This window comes from Aptenodytes forsteri, unplaced genomic scaffold (genome assembly GCF_000699145.1).
Source record: "Aptenodytes forsteri isolate BGI_AS27 unplaced genomic scaffold, ASM69914v1 Scaffold286, whole genome shotgun sequence".
In the NCBI taxonomy this organism is placed as follows: domain Eukaryota; kingdom Metazoa; phylum Chordata; class Aves; order Sphenisciformes; family Spheniscidae; genus Aptenodytes; species Aptenodytes forsteri.
Genome location: NW_008794491.1, coordinates 541,190 through 565,643, shown reverse-complemented (window position 1 = coordinate 565,643; position 24,454 = coordinate 541,190). Strand labels below are relative to the sequence as shown.

Below are 24,454 nucleotides of genomic sequence, written 5' to 3'. Positions count from 1 at the left end.
CTGTTTGGGATGGTGGGGGGGGGGGGGGGGGGGAAGTTATGCTTCAGATATAGTTGCTTAGTTTCCAACGTAAGTGTGCCATCCTGAAATCATCTGCTAGGTATCCATCCGTGTCTGCATGGACATTAAGGAGATGAAAATAACTGGATTCAAAGTAGGTGCTTTTTATGGTTATGATGGCCATACATTCCCTAGGAGATTACTTTGTCTACTTGTATGCATTGCTAGGGGATTTGGCTTGAGAGCAGAGGTTGTAGCTTCCAGTGACCATGGCTTTTGGGATTCATACAGGTGAGCAGTTAGAGTATGATTTCAGTTGGTGTGGAGCCTGCTGACTGTCATGAGACTTGCAGCTCCAAATGCAGGTGGTACTATGAATACGCTTGCTGTCACACCTTAGGCTTCTTTCTGAACCCCTCCATTTCTCAGTCTGTCAGCCTGAGTTAAAACTAGTCTGTGCCTTGTGTTTGTGGAGATTTTAATGCGCATTAAATGCGGAGGGTCTTGACAGCCTCCAGGGACTAGGGATGCTTGGGGAAATATCAAAAGAAGAACAGTTGGAACAGATAGCTTTCCACAAAAGGGACTCTGACAGAGAAACAGAAGCTTACTCCTCTACGCTGATTCCCCAGCAGGACAATCTCTTGAATGCCCGTGTAATTTTTTATTGAGCATCTGCCAGTGAAAGGGGGTGTATTGGTGATAGATGCTTGGTGAGGGAAGCAACTGTTACTGTTCATTTCAGGATCCCTTAAAAGTCGCATTGCCTGCTTTGGTGCCATTCACAGTGTTCTTGGGATGTCTGTCCCAGTGGTAAAGGCCAAGTGTGAGTTCCCCTTTCTGCCCCCTTCACGTCCCATTTTTTTTATTTCTTCCCATGTTCATTAGAGCTCTGAAAACGTATAGCATGGGTCAAGAGGATTCAAATAATCTAATGTAGGGGCTGGAATGGATGGATGGACAGTGGTAGGCCCTTCCAGTGGTTCATATGTTCCAAATTCTCACAGGAAATAAGTCGTATACTGGGTTTTCTAAATGTCCATGTGAACCACTTGTTAAAATGCTGCACCGTGATGTAAGAAGTATACCGTGTCTAGAAATTATTCAAATGCCCAGTATTATCTCCTTTGTTTCCTGAGCTTTTGGTGGGTTATGGAGATGTAAAATACGTATCTGCTGCTGTCTAAAGTCATTAAGGAGCAGTGAAACCTTCTGAGAGCCAGTGTTGTCAACTCTTTTTACAACTTCAGCTTTTGAAATGATAAAATTCTTAAGAATTTCAGCTTTTATTAAAAAAAATTAATAAAAAATCTAGTCATTATGGTCTTTCATTTTGTAAACATGAAATCCAAAGAGGTAAGAAACCAAAGAGACTTAAAAAGGAGTGTATGATGTAATGCTTTTTTAAGTTGATGTCAGAAAAGTTTCTGGAGCCGTGAGCCCTGAATTTTTGAACTTCTGAAGTTGAGTGAATGTACCTGCTTTGCCTGTTTACCAAATAGGGCATGGCATAACTGCACAAATTTAGTTCTAGCTAGTGTTTGACATAGACCATGCCCAAATTTCTCCTCTGTCCTCCTTTACATTGTCACTGTGATATTTCTGAGCTAGTCTGACTTGGTGTGTCAGAGCTCTCTCCTTACTCTCTTGTTCAGTATGGGTTTGATAATTCTGTTGCTTTTGCAAAAAAAAGTCTTATTCTGATTTTCTTGCTACCCAGCTCAATGTGGTGATACGCAGGGAAGTTTTGAACTCTCTCATTTAACTGGATTCTCATATGGTGGCTTGTGAACATTCTTTGTAGCTCAGATAATGAAACTATTAAAAATGTAAACGAACAACTTTGGTATTAAGGCAGGGGAATGATCTGTGTCTTTAAAAGCCATTTGTCTTATATGGTTGACTGGAAGTGCCTGTATGGTCTGAAGTTGCTTTCTCAATGAGTGTTTTAGCAGCTCCACTCAATGACTTCAGCCTCTACTGTAGGCGTTTATAAGTAGACTATAATTTATTGTAGTTTTCAAGAGCTAGCAGCTGTCTGCTTAGGTTCAATGAGAAACCAGTTTCTGTTCCTGCCCAGTGGCAAATCTAATAGCCTGAGACTGGTAAAGGATGAGGGGGCAGAGAGGCACAGAGAACTGAAGGAATTTGCCCAAGGTTGTTTTGAAGATGAGCAGTAGAAACAGGCTAAGCGCCTAGGATTCTTGACCTGCAACCTAGTGCCTTTATCCTTTTACTCATGGTGCCTTCTGCTCCTGCCAGGATGTAGTGCTGAGATTTGGGAGACATTGCGTTAAACTGTCTGTCTCCAGGAATTGCTTTTTAGAAGTGCAGCTGATCCTTGAGAAGAAGAAATGTCAGTGTTAAAAATGATACTGATTACTAACTCTGATCCAGTGAAACAGTATCTGAGAAAATTTCAACCCCAGTGCTCAGTGATGACTAGATAATTCATCACTGCTTTATTTTGTATAGTCTTTCCCACAGACTGAATCCCTGTTTGCGTGCTTCAGAAAGTTAAATAACAGTTACACAGATAATGACAGCAGAGGGAGAAGGAAATGAGGAGACAAAAGACATAGGCAAGAAGACACAGTGTTTGAGAAGAATTGGGAAGTGATAGAGAGTTAATAAGTCAAAGAGATATGGAAGCAGGCTGTTGCATCAGAAGGATTTGTAGAAAAAATTTTCATCTCAACATTAATAGAAATCAAGCACGTGGTTGAGTTACCATTTAAGGTAAACTTGTAGTAAAACCCCTCCTCACTGAGGTTTTTAAATTTTTTTTTTCTTTAGTATCTCCTCATTTTCCTAGAGAGAAGGATCTCTAACTGACAGATGGGATGTGTTTGTCATCACAGGATCTGAGTCTGCTTCTCCACGTGGCACCTTGGAGTTTCTAGCTGGCACCATTACCTCCAACGAGTGGAGTTCTCCCACCTCCCCTGAGGGGAGCAACGACTCAGGGGGCAGCGAGGCCTTGGACAAACCCATTGACAATGACGCTGAGGGTGTGTGGAGTCCGGACATTGAGCAGAGCTTCCAGGAAGCGCTAGCCATCTACCCACCATGTGGACGGCGGAAGATTATCTTGTCAGACGAAGGCAAGATGTACGGTAAGGAGAAAGAAAGGGCACATCACAAATCTCCAGGCAGCCTGCCCTGTGCAGGCCACTTGCCTTGCATGAAATGATGTTCTGAATGAACTCTTCTTTCAGGTGATCCCAAGTTGATGCAGTTGGTCGCTTCAAGTTGTATTTAGGAAAATCAGTGAAGATTTTAACGTTCCATGCACACAGATCAGAAAGAATTAGAGATGTCTTTTTCAGGGGAGTATCAATAAGGTAGATCCCAGAGCTGGGCATGCTACTGAACTTACCTTTGGATACATATCATATAATGGCTTCATGGTGTGACTAAGTCTGTCTTTTATGGTATCTCTCACTGCTGTCTCCAACATTCTTGTTATCCTAACAGGTAAAGGTCTGGGTCTCTGGTGCTAAAGGGCAGAAGTTCAGCCCCTGAACACCTGAATAGCTCTGCTGGTGGTGTGCAAACACCTACAGTTTGTTAACTAGCTAAGCTTTTGAGATCTTAAGAAGGGCAGAAAACAGACATCTCTGGCTGCTCCCTTTCATTGTAGGTTGCCTTTTTATAGCTCTGGCATGAATGTCTTTCACCTGTGGGTTCTTCTCAGCTAGCTAGCTAGATGCCCAGCCCTGAATGCAGAAAAGTGCTGGCTTGCAGCTGCAGCAGAAGTCAACTTTTTAGGTGGTAGACATGATTTTGAACTGGATTTTTGATCTATTCCACAGTAAAATTTTGATTTTGATTTTGTCCACAAAAAAGCTGGTCTGGGCTGGATTCTCTAAGTCAGTATTGGAAGAAGCCACCTGGTAACTCGGTGACTAAAAAGTAAAGCAAAGGCTGAGAATGCACAACATTTGGTTAAAAGTCCCAAGGTGTTAAAACTGTTTCTCAAAGCACTAGCAAGGATCTTATGGAAGGCAACCCTCTTCCTACCCAGTCAATGCTTGCTTTTTTTCCTTTACATTGGAATCTGTGTGTCTTTGCAGGCCCCATCATGGGAGCACCATGCCCTGAAGCGTCACATGGAGCACTTCACAAGTCATTCTGCAGGTTTCTGTCCACCCATCGGGCCATTGTTCCCTGAGCTAGGGAATGGATTGCTCTCACTATGGGGGCATGGGTGGTGTCTTGTTTACACAGCCTTATCTCCAGTGGATGGTTTTACTGGGTACATACATCATTGTATCTGTATAGAGCAATATCTGGAGTAAGGCTGATCACCCTGAGGCTCAGCAAGTGTCAATATTCTGATGTAGACATCAATTCCTGCTCTATGCTGGCACAAACATTTTTGTGGTTGTGCTATGGAACTGACCAGGGAACTGATCCAGCTTAAAACTAACACAGCCAGAAAGTGGAAAAAAGTGAACTTTAATTTGGATATGTCCCCTGATTTGTTTCACTGCACAGCTGCTTGTGCTGGTACTTAGAGAAGGGATGATGAGAGTGGGAATGAGCAGCCATGGTTGAGGTGAGGGTAGGACTGCTTCTTACAGAAGCAATGCTTGCTTAAAATGTTATTCAAACTAAAATATTACTTGAAAATCCTCCCTATGGTTATTAAGCATAGATTAGCGGCATGCTCCTTGCCCCTGTAAGTCTGCACTAGTTTCCATGACAAGTGACTTTAAAATTACTGGTGAAAAATTACAGTTGTGTTTTAAGACTGTCTTCATTTACTAATCATTCTGCGTAGTCCCTGAAATACTTCAGCTTTGGAGTGAACGTGTCAGAGCAGAGAGCAAAATGGACCGGAAAAGAAAGAAGAGTGAGAGCAAAAGTAAAAATGAAGTAGAATGTACTACAGAAACCACCGAGACTTAGCTGGGGCCTGACCTAGCATGGACTGGTGTTTAGTGGAAAGTCTCTAGTTAACTACACTGGTGAGCTGCAGAAGGTAAATAACCCACTTGCAGGGTGAAAAGTTTAGGCTAGGCTCTGGGAGAAGAAATGAAATCCCTCCCCCACTACTCCAAATGGGACAGTGTCCCTGCTTGCCTTCAGTGCACCTGTTCCCAGCGTGGATGGTTGGTTCGATGTGCTCCTGACAGAGGCCGAGACACTGATTTATGCCCTCCTTTGCTTACTAGTCTCCAGGATCCATGCCAAGGAAGCAGGGCCCAGCCTGGGATCTATAGAAAGATATGACCGGGCAGGGAGAATAAATATAGTCCCTGATTTCATCTTCACCACTTATGAGCCAGCTCATGGAACAGGACAAGCTATATGTGGAGCCGGCCCTGCCTCCAAGAGCCGGTTGTTTAGCTGTCCCGTGACCGACTTGCATAGAACTCATTGAACCAAGGGGCGAGGTGTTACAGAGAACTGCATATGCCCCTTCCCCTGACAAAAGGGGAACCATTTCACTGTTTCCCACTGAGGAGTGGCTTGTGTGGTCCTACTCTTTTGGGCATGATGTTCCAGGTCCCAGGATCTCTTCTATGTGCAATTTATGTACTTCTCTCCTGTTGTGAGGCAACCTGTTATCAGTTTAAAGTTAGTAGCTTTTACCAGCAAACATGTTGAATGAGCTGAAGTGAACCAAGCTAATATGAAGAACTTGCACTGTTTTGCTTGAATACATTTAAAATTGCACAGAAAGGTGTGTTTCAGCCTATACACAGGCCTCGTGCTCGTGTTCCCTAGCCTCTTCCAAGCCAGTTTGCTGCTTACAGCCCTTTAGCTCCGTCCACTGCTGATTGCTGAGTGGACATGATCCCTACTTCACCTGGAAGTCAGCCAGGTTCTTCTCTGTACATTGACGATCTGTGTCTTGATGCCTTTGCTGCCGCCTTTTCTTTCATTATCTTTTGCCCTCCTAGACATGCTCCATTACTGGAGGCAGCATCCCAACTGAATAAGCTCATACCACAGCGCTGCTCCGGGTACAAGCCTTCACTGTCCTCTCCAGCAGTCTCTGCTTACCACCTGCTTAAGGCACAAAAAGCTGTCTTGTTTGATATGGGATGCTATCTTTTCTCCTAGTCATTGTGTTGACATTAGAAGCAGCGAGTCCAGGGCACCGTTAACTTACTGATCTGGTGCCTTCTGGTACCACTAAGGTCCCACAGGATAATTTTTATAAGTGTTGCCTTTGGGGGTACCATATTACAAATCTGGCTTTTACATTTTCCAACTATGTTCTTCCATGGGAGAAATAATATCTGTAGCATTTGTACCAAATAAGCAATCCTAGAATTCTGTGTTAGAGTCACTGTCTCCTGGCATCTTCAGTACTGGTCTAGAGAAAGAAGAGGGGGAAAAAGCTTAGTACCTTTATGTGATTTGCATGGAGATGCTAATTAGAGCAGGTCTCCCAACACTACTGAGGACAGAGAAATAAAAAATAGTAACTAGCAAAGTGGTATTTGTTTTGACAAGACACTGCTGGGGCCTTGATTTACAAGTGAGGAAGTAAGAGCTTGGAAGAACTGAGCTACTGCCTTAGCTGTCCAGTGTTCCCTTCCACTGCACAAATATCTGGCTTGGAGCACCTTTTTGTAAGAGGAGCTAGAATTGGTGGCTGCTTATTAGATTGCTGTTCTGTAGGAGGTAGTAGTTTAGCAGCTGGTTTACAAACAGCTCAGCCATTTCTGTGCTGAGCAGGGTGGGGAAAGCAGCTGGGGGCAGTCATCTATCTCCTAGGCTGGTACCATCTGTTTGAGAGTCAAAGGCCTGGTATGGCTGATAGGAAATACTTAAAGATGTCCAAAGCTCAGAGGCTGAGTGATAGGAGGATAGTTAACCATGTTACTAGTTAAAACCTGGAGCAGGCAGTGAACTGCAAAGACTTGAGCTTGCAAAGTGAATTAAGCTGACATAAAAGGTCAGTCTGATGCTGAAAACTACCATGTCACAGGTGGTCCATCCCACCCCTGTTCTGAAACGACCAGGTAAATTTGCAGGATATTGCCTTCATCTCAAAGGGATATGTTATCAGATAATGTTTTCCCCAACCTCAGAAAGTCACTAAAAGTAAAACTCAAAAGCAAACAAATAAACCTGAAGAAGCACAAAACATACACTGCCTGTCCCAGTTCATAAACACTACTTCTCCTTGAGGGAAGGGAGAAGCATGGCAGCTATTAGAAATATGAAAACCTTCAAGGTGTTAGTCTTCAAATGCTTTCTTCTGTATCTAGTTTAGCATCTCACCTGATGATGTTTCAGTCGAAGCAGTTGGAACATGCTGGGAATGTGCTTAGTTGACACTGAACTGGCTGGCCCAGATAATTTGAAAATTTGGATTTCAGCTGTGATATCCCTCAGAGAAATACTTCTGCAGTTCCTATCCCTTCCGTTATTGTGACCTAGTGAACCGTAGAATGGCCCTTTATCCCACAGTTTTGGTAACAAAATTGAATCTCCCATTTTAAACACTAGAAGACAGACAAAACTTAAGATTCGTGGACAGTCGGTCAGGATGCAGACTTTTCCCTCCTCTCCTTTTCCTGGTGGTAGGTGTGATGTTTTTGGAGTTGCTCGATAACAAGGTTTTGTTTCACTGAGTCAGCTTTCAACTTCACTTTTGTGTGGCTCTAGTTCTTTGTTGTTGACTAGATAAAGCCAGATTTCTGGAGACCTTTGCAGCAGGTTAAACTTCTGATGGAGTTTGTCAATTTTTCCTTCCATCTCCTTCGTAAGCTGAGTTTAGGGTTCTTCATGTGAAACTGTATGTCAGTTCAACTGGTGTTTTCTCCATGCAAACATAAAAAGAAATATTTTTCCATGAGTTCCAAGCATTTCCTGAAAATTGAGGAATTTACCACTTTTGAAATGCCAACCAACCAGGAGACTGCTTGCTGTTGCAGTTAATAGAGTTAATAGTACTGGCTGTGGCATCTTTTCTTAACATACTTAGTACTGAACAGAAATATATTAGCAGTTTTATTGTGTATTACATGCTATCAAAATTATTGTGACTACTTTTTTGGGGGCCTTATTCTGTTGTTTCAACAAAGGGCACATACTTTTTCCTGTCCCTTTTGATTTTTAGCAGCTTTGTAGTCCCATTTTTATCTGTCAGGCTTAAAACCAAGCGTGTTGTGTAGGATTATGTTTTTCTCACTGTATATGTCTGCAGCCACAGAGCTTTCATTGTGTTCAAGTAACTTCCTTCATTAGCAACATTACATTACTCTTTTGGCTCTTCCTCTGACTTTTTAATTTCTAAATTTCAAACGTTTAGTAATTCTCCAAGATAAGAGTTGATCCGTAGTAGTATATTGTCAGCAAGGCACTTGTTCTGATTTTTTTGCATTGTAAATAACACAGCCAGTTTAATTGATTTCTAGTTCAGTAAGCCAGCTTTATGCTTTGTAGCTGTATCCACTCATCTGCCTTGTACCTGAGAGACTGTTTCTGTTTCATTTGTCAGCCTTTTCCCTTGTTGCAAGGCTTTGTTTTGCTTCTGCTTCTGGGCTTTTTTGGGGGCCTTATTCTGTTGTTTCAACAAAGGGCACATACTTTTTCCTGTCCCTTTTGATTTTTAGCAGCTTTGTAGTCCCATTTTTATCTGTCAGGCTTAAAACCAAGCGTGTTGTGTAGGATTATGTTTTTCTCACTGTATATGTCTGCAGCCACAGAGCTTTCATTGTGTTCAAGTAACTTCCTTCATTAGCAACATTACATTACTCTTTTGGCTCTTCCTCTGACTTTTTAATTTCTAAATTTCAAACGTTTAGTAATTCTCCAAGATAAGAGTTGATCCGTAGTAGTATATTGTCAGCAAGGCACTTGTTCTGATTTTTTTGCATTGTAAATAACACAGCCAGTTTAATTGATTTCTAGTTCAGTAAGCCAGCTTTATGCTTTGTAGCTGTATCCACTCATCTGCCTTGTACCTGAGAGACTGTTTCTGTTTCATTTGTCAGCCTTTTCCCTTGTTGCAAGGCTTTGTTTGCTTCTGTGCTTCTGGGTAACTTTACACATTTCCAGTTGTTTTCTGAAAAGTTTAGTAAAAAAGCCTTAGTAGCTTTTTACATTTTTAAAAACACTGCATACTTTCACAATTGGATCCAAATATTTCCAGTTGCTAATCTGCTCTTAAATATACAAAATGTTCATTTACATTTAAAATTTGAGATTGAATTCAAAACCTGGGAAAAAAATCGGACACGGAAAGTGAAAATTAATAATGTCCACTGGCTTGGGTTTCTTTTTTCCTTAAAACAAGCACATGTAAAGCTTTCTTCTGGACAGGTTTTTGCAAACACGTTACCAGAAAGATCTCAAAAACACGGAGTGAGTTCTGAGAAGAGCAACAAGCATACCAGACTTAACATTGAGCTCTGGGAGTTGAAGGGACTGATTTAGGAGGAAAGATTAAAGTAGCTAAATATACATAGCTTGGCTAAGCGATGACTGAAAGGTGGAGGGTGGGGGGACACATAATAACAGTCTAAAAATATTTGAAGGGTGTTAACATTTAGGAGGGAGAGGGATTTTATGTGGAACATGTGAGCATGACTAGGATTAATGGGAGAGAAAGAAGGAATATAGGATGGATATCAGCAGAAGCTTCATGACAGCATGGTGCTCAGTGCTGAGGGCTCTCTCTTCTGTAAGGAGTTAGAATGGAAATGCTGTTGTTGGGGACTTTTAAAATTGTATCAGACAAAACTGTAAGGAATGTATTTGTAAAACTAGTCCCAAGGAATGCTGTGTGTGTGCGTTTTGTATGAATGAGAGGTGGATTCTAGATTAGACATACTATGATTTTACACAGGAAATGAAGAACAGTGGGCGTTAGGTGGTGAGCAAATATTGCTTTCCACTGTGAATATCTGCATTTTTTTTCAAAATTTTTAGTATTATGATTTATACTATATGTGTTTTTGTGACATGAATAAGTTTATTAGACTGATGGACACAGAGGCACTTTCTCAGGTCTGAAAGAGGAAGAGCAAGCTTCAAGATAAATACAGTGAGTGCTTTCTCAGAATTTGTCTTATTTCTGTTGATTAGTCAGATATTGGGTAGAGAATGGTGATAGCGTTTCTCAAGCAAGGGGCTGCACATAAATAGAGGGAGCTGATAAGTGTATGGAGGTTGCGTGGAGAACTGGCATAGGAAAAAAGGAGCTTTCTTAAAGAGCTTTCCTATTTCTACAGTGCAAGTAAGCAAAACCTATCACATGAAGTCTCTTTTAAAGTATCTTTCAAAGGCATGCCTTACTGCTGGGGCATGTATGAAATATAACTTACTTTAATAAAGATTTTTTATCCCTATACATCTGTTAAGCAAAAACAGTACAAGACAATATAACCTTTCCAGGTTCTAGTGCCTCAAGGGGTGCCCTAAAGTGAAGGAAAGCTGCTTGATCAGAAAAAGACAATATTACAGCTAAAAGAAGAGGCAGTATTCTCATTCATGTAGGATCCAGATAATGAGCACAGGAGAACTAGGACTGTCTATTGGTTTAAACAGTTGCTCATTAGCTAATCCATAACAAGCCCTGTATTGTCTGTGTATGGTGGAGATCTGGGCAGCAAAACTGGGAAGGCTGTGTGCAGTTTGTGCCCAGACAGATGGTCTTGTAAGTCTGTTGGTCACTGGCAGAGCTGACTTAAACCTCTGGGGCCTGGGTACACCTGCTGCTGAAGGGTGCATAGCCAGCAGCTGTTCCTCATTGCTGTCACCTTGAACTTGTGACCCATCTTCTGGGTACTCCTTCAAATTCTGAGGCTCACTGCATGCACATATACAGGCATGGTCGTGCTCTGTCTCTAGCTTCTTGAACAGGAAATGACACTGTTTTCATTGAAACTTTTTCATGTAAAATGTCTTTAGAATCACTCTTCTTTCTTCTTGAGTGTGATTTGTACAGTAATTGCAAATCCCTTTTCAGGAGCTCAGATTGGAGTCTGCGAACTGGAGTGCCAGGAGCGTAACCAGTGCTTGATGAGATAACCCAATAGGAATGACCCAAGTTGTTTACTGCAAGTGCTGTAGACATAGGCCTATTTCTAAGCATGACAGTATTACAGGGAAACACACGTGCATGTGTGGTATTTAGCACAATGTTGCCTTCAACCTTGACTGGGGATTATGAGCATTCCTGCATATGACCACTGCATCATCATCTTTAGTTGTAGAATCACAGAAAATGGTGCTGGGAGGAGCCTTCAAAGGTCATCTCATCTGTTCTTGTGCCTGGAGGCAAAGCCAGCTCTACTTAAGCTGTTCATATCTAGTCTGATCCTTTATGGCTAAGATTGGAGGAAAGTGATTTGACAATTCTAGATACAGCAGCTTTCATCTATAAGGTAGTTGGAGCACCTAGATATTTGCAAATTTCCTTCTGCATCCATATGCATTTTTAGGTATCCCTGCAGCTTAAATAGTTTTGTCATCCTCTTGTTCCTGCTCTCCTGTCACTGCCTGAATCATGGTTGCCCAGCTATCTATGAGACTTACGGTGTAAACTCAGTCAGGGAACAGGTGTTTAAAGAATGTAGAACAGAATTGCTCCAGTGTTAGGAGCAGAAAGGGAACAGAGGGGAAATATCACAGGCCACTGTAAGGAAATTTTATGAGCTTGGCAGGATTATCCAGACCAGTTCCTGGGTAACTACCCAGTTATGAAGCCTGTGTTTCTGCTAGGCTTTTCTGTCCACATTCTCTTTTCACCTGTTACAGGATATGGCATCTTTAACAACTATTTTTGCTAGTGCTGGGATGATGTAAAACTGTTCTGTGTTGAGACCAAGAATATATTTCCTTCAGAAACAGTGAGATGACCTAACAGTTCACTGCAGAAGAAAAGAGGGAGTTGCCACTCTTATTTCCTTGCTCCCCTGCTCTGCTCCCAGTTTTATGCTCCCATTCTTTAGGCTAACTTCACTTTCCAGCGGAGTCCTTGCTGATCCATTTTAGCTTGCTAAACTGATAGCAAACTACTCTGGCAAAATGAGCTGGACAGATTTCTGCCAGATTAGAGAGCTGAACTGACCTGTGGAACAATCTGGTGAGAGGGAGTTAGGGGAAAAAGGCAAACACTTTTCCAGCAGTAGCCAGCCATTTGTTTAAGCTGAAGCTATAACTCGATGGTTTAAAGTAATCGTGGACAATGACTGCACTCTAAATTATGATTGAGCAAAAACTGAAGATGGGTGAAGTGGCAGCCATTCCACTTACAAAATCAGTATTCATTTACTCATATAATGCAATAACAGTTTCTGGGTTCTTTTGCTCCCCTTGAAGCTGCTGCATAACTTTCAGTCAGTTGGCGGGGACTGGGTCCTGGTGTAGTCTTACATGTCAAGTGAAATAGTCACAGCTCCTCACAGAACTAAGCCAGACCAAGCCGGATGCCTTGAGAACTGCATGGTTCTGTGCTGGTCATGCAGCAAGTGGCTGCATGGATCTCACAGACCCCTTTTAGCTCCAATTTCTGTGATAGCTGAAGCTTTGAGTACTTGGTCAGCCTGTCATCTGGGCATGTATACAAGATTAGCGCTTGGGGCAGAAATCTGCAAGAAACAGTGTATTACTGGTGCCACAGCAGAGGCAGCTGACCGCAAAATGAGGAGGAGGAGAGATGCTGAAGTTTTTGGTATCCTTTGAGGCAATATCACTGAAGCACTATTGAGAGTTGCTTTCAGATACCCTGCAGCTATTGGAAGTTATTGAAACAAGCAGACAAGACATTTATTGACCTAAGGAAGAATTTAGCAGATGTCTGGGTCTGTAATGTAGAACTTGGACTCATGGGAACTGGAGGATGTTGTTATAGTTAAGCATTAGTTTCAGTGCTACCCTCAACGGTCATGTTTTTCTGAACCTGGGCCTTAGTGAGTAAAGTATGTTTGTGCCTGTATAACGTTGTCATTCTCAGGTGTCCTAAGAGACCGAAAGCTGCTAGTTTGACATGCCTTTCCATGTAGGATTGTTATTGGCTGTTTCGGGTGTTATCTGATACACTCTCTGGCATATGAAGGACTCATGTTACTATACACAGCTGCTTTGGTGTGATTGTGGAATTTCCCAGCCAAACTGAATCTAAACAATTTCTATAAGATTCTCATCAGTCTTACTCTGGGAAGCACCAGAACAAGTCCCAGCTCTGTTCCTGTTGCAGCCCTTAATGTGTATATGGAGGAGTACTTATTGGATGGATTATCTTACATTTCTATGGCCTGAGGTGATAATGTGGGAAAACACAGCTGATGAGGACATTCAATTTATGCACTGAAAAACTGTATTAAAGGCTGAAGGGGTGAAGAGCTGCATAGCCTGGAGCTTCCCATTAGGCTGACAGTGAGGGATTCTTGCATGCATACATTGTTGTACCTTAGTAAAAGCTCATCTTTACACGGAATAACCCCACGTGCCTTTGGGGCAGTAATTAGGAGGCACTTTAACTCTGTCTAGCCTTTAGACAAATGATGCAAGCACAGGAAGAGCCTTGCCCATTTTCTTACCAGTCTGTATGTGTGTGAGGGTTAGGTGGAGTACAGTTCCAGGCTACAGTTTCTCTGGTGGCAAAACTGGTTTAAGAAGTTCTGCCCTGATTCTTTCTCTGTTCTCTCTGCTGTGCCAATGCCGTGGTTAGTGTGGCCACAAAATGAACTAGTTCACCAATCCAATTAAAAATAGGCTGATGGGGGAAAACAAAAAAAAACAACAACAAAATCCAAATGGGGGGTGGGGAGGCTTATTTTTGAATTTTTGGTAATTACGTTTAGAGTGGTGCGTAACCACTTCTTCCCTGCCCCCCCTTCCCTTCTTCCAGCAATTTAGTTGGTACAGCTGCACATAGGAGTTGATGGAATATTGCAGGAGGAGGAATGACTAGCTGAGGAGAGGGGAACCTCTTCAGGTTGTTTTGCTGATGAATTTGTTGCTGTAACTACACCTGTGGTGACTGACTTTTCATTTATCTCCACTCCTTATCTGGAACTAATAAGAAGCTTCCCAAAACCTGTAATTATTATCCCTCAGTCATGCACCTTGTGTGAAGCATCTTAAACCAGCCATCAAGCAACAGCAGTTTCTAAATGAGGATAGCACTTCCTGTGTTTCTAGGTGTGAATTTAGGTTATACAGTGGAAAAGGAGAGGAGTAAACACTAACCTTCCCAGCAAGAAGCCTTTTATGCAAGACGGGGTTTCGGTGTTTAGACCAGTTAGTAAATGAGACGACTGAGTTTTATGACCTCAGACAGATTGATCACCCAACTGCCCTTTCCCCACGTGAGGTGCTTGACTGGCACATTCTGCCCCACAAATAAAGCTTCAACTTCTTTGTCATTTCAGAAGAGGAAGGAGCTCAGCATTTGCACAGTCAAATGATGAAAACAGGTATGTCGGGGAAGAGCTGATGATATGGTGGTGCTAATCACTTCAATATCGTGTTTTCAAGGATCTGTTTATTTTGATATTTTTCAGAAGTACTGGCTCAGCTTTCTTTAAGTCTTCATCTCAAAATCCCCTTATTGTAGGGACTGCATGAGCTCAGGGAATCTTCTTGTGGAACGTTAATACCAAGCAAATTCAAGCATGGAATAAATTATCAGAGTGAGGAAACTTTCTTCTCACGGCTGAATATAAAATTCTCTGGTATGTGTAACTGTGCTATGGGAACTCGAACCTGACTGTTAAGCACTGAAGTTCTGCATTGGTGTGGGGAGAGATGTCTTCATAGGATAGGCCAGTGCAGTAAAATGCAGTATGGTTTTCTGTGGTCTCTTTCATGGGAAGTGATCCCAGTATGATGGTCATAGTGATATATTAAGTTCTTTTATTGCCTCCTGAATACAGTTCTCTGGATTCAGTGTAGAAGTTAGGAATAAAAATACAGGTTGTTTAAAAAGAAGCCTGGAAAGGAGCTTGATAGCGAACTTCGTCGTTATATATCATTTAAAGAGTTGTCCCCTGCTCCTAGCTAAAAATAAACATGCTGCTCTTGAGATTGTCCACTGCTGTTGGGGCTACTTCCCACAGGGATTTGCCACAGTTGCAGTCCAGATAAATGGGAAAAACAAGACACCATGCTGCATTACTAGCTCAGTATGTTTAGTTTATAGGTACCAACAAAGACTGAAGACCAGTGGAGAGCAAACAACAGAGTTTAGAGATTAATGGTGGGGGAGTGAGGATGGAGGCTCCCAAGGAGAGGTGGAAAGATAGGGATGAATAGGGAGATGGTTACTGCAGAATTTTTATTGACTTTGGGGATAGCCTCAGCTCTGGTAGTGGAATTAATAGTAAAAGTAGGAGCTGAAACAGAGAGGGAGGGAAGGATTGAGCCTTTGAAAGAGTTTGGATGCTGAACATCATCACTGTATTACATAAGTTGTATACCAAGACAAAGCTCAGAAAGAGGGGGAAAAGGACCTAGGAGAGATAGAGGCCAAAGTCTAAAACTTCATAAACAAGTTTCCTGAAAAAGAGATTTTAAGGTTGAAAGCAAGCATGCTAAGTAATCAAGAAAGATGTGACATTAATCACTGCCAAAAGTCAAGGAAGATAGGAAGGGATGAAGGCAACCCAGGCCAGAGAAGGAAAGGTCATGTACTGCATTTTCTCTTGCCTTGAAAAAGCTGGACTGGGAAATTGGGAAGCTAGTAGAATCTTCTCGCCAAGGCTTTGGTAAGAAAAGATGGTTTGTGATGAAGGGAAAGTCTACTAAAGACAGCATTAAAACTAATGTGAATGATTATATCAGGAAGAGTTGAGTGTCTGTGCATCTTGATGAGAAGATGGGATTAGCCATCAGAAAGACAAAAATGTGGGTTTTGACACATGCAGCCCTGTTTCTGGAAAAGGGGATGCCCAGGAAGGCATTTAGTGTAACTGGGAGGAGGAAGCAGTGGAATGAGAGATGGAAAGTAAGGCTGTGCAGGGAGGTGTGGATTGGGGCAAACACCAGTGGCAGTTAGTCCCATATTGTACATGCACCTGTGAACATAACACAAACTGCTTTTGCCTTAAGTGTCATTCTGGTAAGACTTGCTCGCCAGTTAGTTTTGCTTATTATGCATAGAGAAACATTGACATTTGGTGGGCAGCTGAGGTGTCCTTAAATTCCCTCTTGTGTCTAGATTTATTGGTCATGCTGTCTGATGCATCACAGTTCATTATGTTTATGTTGATTGTAATCAACAGTTAACTAAATCATAGAATATCTCAAGTTGGAAGGGACCCATTAAGGATCATCGAGTCCAACACCCTGTTCCTCGCAGGACTACCTAACACAATCATATGACTAAGAGCATCCTCCAGACGCTCCTTGAACTCTGACAGGCTTGGTGCTGTGGGGAGCCTGTTCCAGTGATCGACTCAGGAGACAGCCATGTCCCAGGAGCTATCACTAAATGACACAAAGAGATTGAAATGATAGTTGAGATGGCTTCCTTGACCTTGCTTTGAATAACCTTTCGCTGGATACAGCTGTATAGTTGCTTCTGTAGTTCTCTTATCTTTGCTGCACTGCACAGGTAGGTGCATATGTTTGCTTTGGGTACAGAAAAGATACTGCTACCAAGAAGCAGATGCTTTCATGCAGTTTCCCACTGGAAGGATTTTGCAGAAATCATTGAGTTCTTTGCTCTCACTCATCACAGAATAGAGGCTTTTGGTTCTTCTACTTTCTTCGGCAACAGGTGTGTGAGGAAGTATGAGGCTTAAAGAGTTGCTTTATCTGCCTCTTGTACAAGCAGTAATATAATATACCATTACTAGCAGAAAGCCAGCACAAAGCTTTGAGGTAGGACTGGGAAATGCTTTCTATGGCTGGGAATTTCCTTGATTTTCCCCCTTGCTTGGAGGCAGACACTTCTCTCCTCTTATATTGAAAGGAGCACAAGTGTAGAATGGAGAATCAAAAAGCCTTTTTATTCACTTCTTTTAGCAACACCTTCCTGGGTAACTACTGAGTGCAAAATTTTGCAATTTAGTGTAAGACGGAGTGGGAGATAAATTGATGCCCTTGGAAATTTATGTGTTAGGAGTGAGAGGTAAAGAACATAAGAGAATATCTTTTTACTCCTTTTTTCATGCCATGCTTCTAAGGGGAAGCTACAGGGAGGATAAAGAGCTTTTGGGTGCTGCGCTGCAGTTGATATGTTGGCTAGAGCTTCATGAAACCCAATGCGCAGTTTCGACAGAGGAGGCACAACTGTTGGCAGGTTCTGGTGACCATGGCAGGCCTCAGCGGGAGTTATTCTAAGAACACAACACATGATCAGATTACTGAGGGACACTTTACATGGCTCTAAAAAATGAACCATCTGACGGTTTATGACAGCTCTGCCTGTTCCAGCCAAGTGAGGAGTGCTAGTCTTTGCTGACCCTGCAGCCAGGGTTGTGAAACAAAGAAAGTGCTTTCCAGAGGCTGCGAACCTGCAGGCTTCCAGCAGCATAATACCTGCTTACATCTAACTTCTGATAAGAAAAACAAAAGACATTTAGGACTTGCTTCTCTTGCAGTTTTGATTCATGGTAATTTAATATGTTCTTGCTGCAGAGTTTACTGGGCTTGGCAATTTGCATAATTCTATATTTAGTAATCCCTGTGATGCTAATGTCTTTGTAGAGTGACCTGGTTTTTTGCTACCATATCTTTATTAGCTTAATATACCCTGCCACCTTTCTGTTTTTCCCTGGCTCTGTGGGGACACACTTCTGGAAGAGGAAGGCTGTATGAGAGGTGCTGTCAAGTGAATTCTAAAACTGGAAATTTTGAGGATCCACATTTGAATGCTCTCTCTAGAAAATTTCTCTAGAGAATTTCTATACCAGCTTCTAATATGTGCAATTTGTACAACAGTTTCCCCTCCCTCTCGTCTTCTCCAGTGAAGTACATGGCCTGAGAGAGCTTTGCAATTTTTGCTGACGTTGTCAAAGACAAACAGTTAAACACACACTTAGGGAAACACCTCCCACTTTCCCAGGCTCAACTACAGTTTATCGCCTCTCCTCCCCACTTCCTAGTCTTAGCTTCCCTTGTTTTATTCTCTATAACAGTTCCTCCTGATTCCTTTGATGAGGTGCTGGGTGGCGCAGGAGGCTGGGGTCACTGTGTAAATGTTCTTTCTGCCAGTCCTTGCTTTTTAGTTTTTTTCCTCTGGTGCTTCTTGCTGCTCCTCTGCTCCTACATGGGTTCTCGATGGGCTGCAGTCCTCTCAGGGTTGTCCCTGCTCTGGCATGGGTCCTCCATGGGCTGCAGTTGCCTCAACGTGTACTCCTGCCATGGAGCACCTCTTTCCAAGTGTACTTTTCCAGCCATGTCCCCAACAATGTCCCCTACCACATGTCTCCTTTTCTCCTTCCTTTTCTCCAAACATGTCTTTTTACATATCTTGCGTTTCTCCTTCTGTGCATCCTCACGTCTCCTTTTGTGGTTCCTTTTGTGTGCCTCCTCATGTGTCTCCTGCCCCTAGTGGCTATTACCCTTTCCAAAATATGTTTGAAAAAGGTAGCTTGTGCTGCTCTGACTGGTTGAGGTTTTGATGGATTGTTGTTTTCATCCATTTTGGAGATGGCTGGTATTGACTGTGACTGGCACGGGGCTGTTCATGGCATCCTCTCACACAGATTACCCCTGCAGTCCTCTACTGCTGAAGCAGAACAGTGCTCTATCAGACTGCTCAGTCTGTATAATTTCTTGATTGTCATGGAAACACAACAAAGCTAAATTTGCTCCATAACATTTATTATACCTGGTTGAGAATTCATTGAAATTAGTTTTGCAAGGATGACCCATATTTGAGCCAGTGTCTGGAGAGTTTCCACGTGTTCAAATTGTCAATATAGCCCAATAAAAATAGCCCTTTAAAAGTTTGCCTGAAATTCTCCACATCCACTTATTCTCAAGGCTAGTTTTTCCTCTCTTCCATTAACTCATTCCCCTTGCCCCTCAAAGGGTCCTCTTGGTGTATATAAATTTTCCTTCTTGTTTCTTTATAGATAATGGGGTTTGAGCACCTTGTTTTGTTCTGCACATTTCCTACTTCTGACGTGTATCAAACTGTCCTTCTGAAATTTCGTATATGCTGGCATCTGTGCAAGAAGAATCACTTCTGCTGTTTCTTACCTTTCAACTTGGATCCATGTCCAACAGATGGAGGCTTTGAAAAGCCATAAATATTATTCTTGGCACTAGAAAAAGGCGGTGTGGGTATGTGTCACTAGTAATTGGTCTTGGCTTTGTAAAAATGGTTATATTGGTTGGAAAAGCAGCCAGGTGGAAGGTAGCATAACAGCATCTGCTCCCATCAAACTCTCCTGGGCATGTCACCATGCTAATGCTGAAACTGTGGGAACTGAAGAGGTCAGTGGTTACATGCTGGGCGCTGTGTTTCTGGCACAGAAATAGCTCCTAATTTGTGTACAGAGGAGCTGGAGCTGTTTTCTTTTCTCAGCTACAGACCTGATTCTTCTCCCAGGGAAATAAGGAGAGCTTCTGTAATGACACCAATAGGAAAAGATTAAGATCTGTAAATGTAAAATGCTTTCCCATCCCTATGTGTGCTTTGGTTATATTTCATGAACGTGGCCTAAATGCAGTCATGGACATTTACATTCTTCTCTTTCAGAAACGGATGGAATTAGGAGCTTTGCCAGCCCTTCCCTAAAGGGTTGAGTGGTCAATCTCTAGCACAGAGTCCTTCCTTGCATCCATTTTTTTCAGGGTTGAGTTAAACAAGGGTTTAAAATAAAAACAAGTGACAACTTTTTCATGGAATATTAAACTACTGGAATAAATATTGCGTCTATTTTCACGGCTTGCTTTTTTGATGACTGTGATGTCCTAATGTACAAGTTCTCCATTCAGCCCATAAACTTTCCATAGAAAATATTGGGTTTTTTATAATTTTGTTATAAATAAACTTCACAAAAGCTGTGGCTTTGCTTCCCAGTTTATTCCTGCTTCATTCCTCAAACACTTGTAGCCATATAAGATGTCTCACAGCCTTGGACTTCCCACTCTCTGCTCTTTATTGAGGTACTGTATCGCTACTAGTGTGGTGACCACAAATGTATTATTTTGCAGAGCCTGCTCTTTCTGTCATGTTTTCTGCCTTGAATCAGCCTAGAGTTCAGATGTGTAGCTGCTGCTTTTCTGTTTCTGCTCTTTATTCCTCCATCTCCAGGAAAGAATAAAATCTGTGTGTCTGCTTAGATTTGATACATGGGAGCCAGTGTATGGAACCTGCATGGTCTGCCTCGTGTCTTGGTGTCCACCCTCAAACAGTTCTGTGGTGCTAGCTGTGAATGGGGTTTAAGCTTGCTTCTCCTGTTCACTGCTGAAGTTGTCAGTGGCTCAGCCTTCTCTGTTTCTCTTCCTGATTTTTAAATTCTGGACCTGAGTCTTCTGCAGTTTTCTGCTCTCATTCCAAGCAATTTCAAATTCTGTACCAGTGACCGTGTAGCTTCACGTTTTGTTAGCCATTTCATTCATGTTGCTGTTAATACCATTTCCCTTATCTGTCACCATGACCATCTTGTCTTTGCATCTCTGCATTCGCCTCTCCTCTCACATTGACCATAAAGCTACTTGTCTTCATTTCCCTTGGCCCTGAAGGCCCTAATCTCACTGTGTCATCTCTTAAAATCAAGGTGTAAAACCTAACTGTCTTCAGCCTGCAATGTATGCTTGGTCCGTAATCGGACAAGGATTCCTTCACCTCTCCCAGCCAGTGCCCCACCTTCCTGTTTATGGGAGCTGCCCAAACCTTCCACAAAGCTAAGCTTCCTTCTCTATATCTCTTCTGAAGAATGCTCCTTTTTTGGGATACCTGCAAGAGCCTGAAAGCACTTTTAATTCACTGTATCATGTCACACGGATAAATTCTGTGTAAATATTTCCATGTACTTTCCCATTGTTTATTTTCTTGTACTTAATCACAGAATGAGAGACTCATTTAGGTTGTAAGGGAACTCTTCATATTGTCTAGTCTGGCCCTACTGCTCAAGCAGGGTCAGCTACCATGGGTTGCCCAGGATTGTGTCCAGTCAGGTTTTGAATATCTCCAAGAATGGAGACTGCAACCTCTCTGGGCAGCCTGTGCCGGTATTTGACCACCCTTACAGTAAAAAAATTTCATCTTTTTTTTCTTTTTTTTCCCCCCTTTCCCCCCTTTCCCCCTTCTTCTTTTCTTCCTTTCAGATGGAATTTCACTTGTTTTAGTTTGTGCCCCTTGTTTCTTGTCCTCTCACTGGGCACTATTAAGAGGAGGCTGGCTTCCTCTTCTTCATTACCTCCTGTCAGGTATTTATATGCACTGATAAAACTCCCCCTGAGTCTTCTCCAGGCCGGACAGTCCCAGCTCTCTCCGCCTCTCCTCGTATGAAAGATTCTGCAGTCCCTTAATCATTTTTGAGGACCTTTTGCTGGACTCAGTCCAGTATGTCCACATCTTTCTCATGCCAAGGAGCCCAGAACTGGATGCAGTACTCCAGATGTTGCCTCAGCAGTGCTGAGTAGAGATGAAGGATCACCTCCCTTGACCTGTTGGCAACAATCCTCCTAATGCAGCCTGGGATGCTGTTGGCCTTCTTTGCCACGAGGGTGTATTGCTGGCTCATTATCAGCTTGTTGTCAGCCAGGACCCCTAAATCCTTTCCTGCAAAGCTGCTTTCCAGATGGTCGGCCCCCCGCATATACTGGTGCTTGGGGTTATTTTTTCCCCAGGTGCAGGACTTTGTATTTTCCTTTGTTGAACTTCATGAGATTCCCGTCGGCCCATTTCTCCAGTCACGGTCCTTCTGAATGGCAGCATAGCCATCTGGTGTATCAGCCTCTTCACAGTTTTGTATCGTCTGTGAACTTGCTGAGGGTTCACTGTGTCCAGGTCATTAATGAAGATGTTGAATAGTATTCACCCCAGTACACCACTAGAGACTTGCCTCTAATTGGACTTTTTGCCACTGATTAAAGCCCTCTGGGCCTGTCCATTCAGCCAGTTTTCAATACACGTCCTTGTCTGCTTATCTAACCCATACTTTGTCAGGTTGCCTATGAGGATGTTATGGGAGACAGCATCAAAAGCCTTAATAGAGTCACAATATATACAGCTCTGTACTCATCCACCAAGATAGTCACCTCACTGTAGAAACTATCAGGCTGGTTAAGTATGATTTCCCATTTGTAAATCCATGTGGACTACTTCGTCATCTTCTTGTCCCTCATGTATCTGGAGATGGTTTCCAGGATTACGTGCTCCATCACCTCCCAGGGACTGAGGTGAGGCTGACTGGCCTGTTTCCTGGATCTTCCTTCTTGCCTTTCTGTCTGAACGTTTTAGGGCGAGTGGCTTTCCTTTTTCTTCTTTGTTTGTACTGGCGATCTTGATCCATGTTTACAGCTTGTACACACCGTGGTAATGTAATTATTAAGCAAAGCATATGATTCTCCTTTTTATTGGTAATTTTAAGCTCTACAGATACAAACTGGGAAATAGAATTTGCAGCCCAAAGTTCTGCTCCTAAAACTCAGACCTCTACCATGTGAACTCATGAGTACCTTTCTAAGAGAGAAAATAGTGTGACTGAGTACCACCCTACTGCTGATGTCTATAGATAGATAATTCCATTGTGCATCTTTTCCCTGGGGTCATAGCCTTCTAAACTTATATTTGCATTATTTCTCTGTTCCAGGCCGAAATGAGCTGATTGCCCGCTATATTAAGCTGAGAACAGGGAAAACACGCACAAGGAAACAGGTAAGTATAAAGTTTTCCCTGTAAACATTAGCTTCTTTAGACCGCTAGACACAATGAGGGCTTATGAGAACAAATCCCTTGCTGTTCACTTGCTATTAGTTTTTGGCTTTGCTGGAAAGAGGCTGTTGTGCTGAGCTGGTTAATAAGAATGGTGGGAAGAGTCATCAGAGCTCAGGCATTTAACAGTAGGACTGTAATGCTCACCTCTCCCAACCACATCACGACAAACAAATTTTTCTACTGTTAAACAGTGTGTGATTTTTATTTGTTTGGTCTACTAATGAATGTTTCAGTGAACATCAGTGGTCCTCTATATGAAGATTCTTTGTTCAGCCCAGACAGATGGACAGCAATTGTGATCTTGAAAATAGCTGGCACACAAGATGAAAAGGGAATCTTTGTAATTTGGGAATGACAGTCCAGGCTATGCCAGACAAAGCACTGAGCAACCTAGACCTGCTTTGGGTATGGGGTTGGTGGATGACATCCAGAAGTTCCTTCCAACCTAAATCATTCTATGATGTGTTTCAGCCCACGTTAGATATGGGGAAGTTCTGAGAGTCATTATATAGCGGCCAGGGATATGGAACATGGGTTTTCCTTCTCCTAAGAGGAGGCCAAGATGGGGAGCAAAGAGATCAGAACTCTCAATCCCTAGATTTAAGGATGGGTTCTTTAGTTTTAAAGGAGGTCTCTGGCTTGATAAAGCCATTTGAATTGGAAAAGACCTTAAATGGCCCACCTTTGCTGGTCCCCCACCTCATTTCATGACACTTAAGTTATGTTCAGAAAAGCATCTCATTGCTACCTCAACCCCCCTCCCCCTAACCCTAAATAACTCCCTATTGCACAAGGTGCCTAAAGTATGTTTACTTCTGCAAGTAGCTACCAAGTACTCCTCTGGAATGAAGGTGGATTTTTGTCTTTCAATGCAGGTATCTAGTCACATCCAGGTCCTGGCAAGGCGGAAAGCTAGAGAGATCCAAGCCAAGCTCAAGGTATGATGGGTATCCTTTAACATACCACGCAAGCCCCCTGAGTCAGCCATTCCCTCATCCGTTCCCTCTTTGAATAGCCTTAAAAAAGGGTGAGATTAGCCACTGAACTGTAGTAAGCTGGGGAGTAAAAGGTACTTCCCAGGAAGTGTTGTGCAAACACTTGTATTGTTGTAGCTCTGTGATGTCTGGAGCAATTCTATTTAAAGAATAAAGAAACAATAACTTTAACTTTTATGTGTCTGATTTCTACCTCCGGTTTATGCTGCTGTCATCCAAGACTGAAAGACCCTTAGACTTGGGAGTATGCAAAGAGTGTTTACCTGAGAAGGAGGGGTTTATGGTTACAGATGCTGACAAGCAATCAGTCCCTGGTGTTGTGGTGGCCTTGGGAAAGGGTAGCCTTACAGTTACTGCAGTGCTAGTTCCACCTCTACTAGTGGTAGTGATGTGGAGTTGTCTGTGAGAAAGTGTTCTGAGTTGGCATAACCACTGAGAGGAAGCAATAAAGCCAGCTGGCATCTTCTCAGGTAAAAAGGTGCCTGCCAGCTGAATAGATTTTGCCCCTTGATTAATTCAGACCTAATTTGAAGAGGCCTGGGCTAATGAGAAAGAAAATGGTTGACTACTTGCTTGAGCAAATCTGTGTTTTCCTTTCTATAGGAAGAGCTCTGAGATCACGCTAATGAACTGATACCTC

At 42.5% G+C, this 24,454-nt stretch overlaps 1 protein-coding gene across 4 annotated transcripts in view; it reads left to right on the top strand.

Moving 5' to 3' along the window:
• Positions 1–24,454, top strand: part of TEAD4 (TEA domain transcription factor 4) — a 61,440-nt gene that overhangs the window by 13,145 nt on the left and 23,841 nt on the right. For 2 of the 4 annotated variants that reach the window (XM_009290919.2, XM_009290918.2), the window contains exons 3-5: positions 2,862–3,116; positions 22,695–22,759; positions 23,695–23,757. In XM_009290919.2, the coding sequence (XP_009289194.1) occupies positions 3,110–3,116; positions 22,695–22,759; positions 23,695–23,757 (135 nt within the window). In that variant the 5' untranslated portion in view covers positions 2,862–3,109. Of the gene's footprint in view, positions 1–2,796; positions 3,117–22,694; positions 22,760–23,694; positions 23,758–24,454 lie in introns of all 4 variants that reach the window. The other 2 variants (XM_009290921.2, XM_009290920.2) reach the window with 1 other exon arrangement.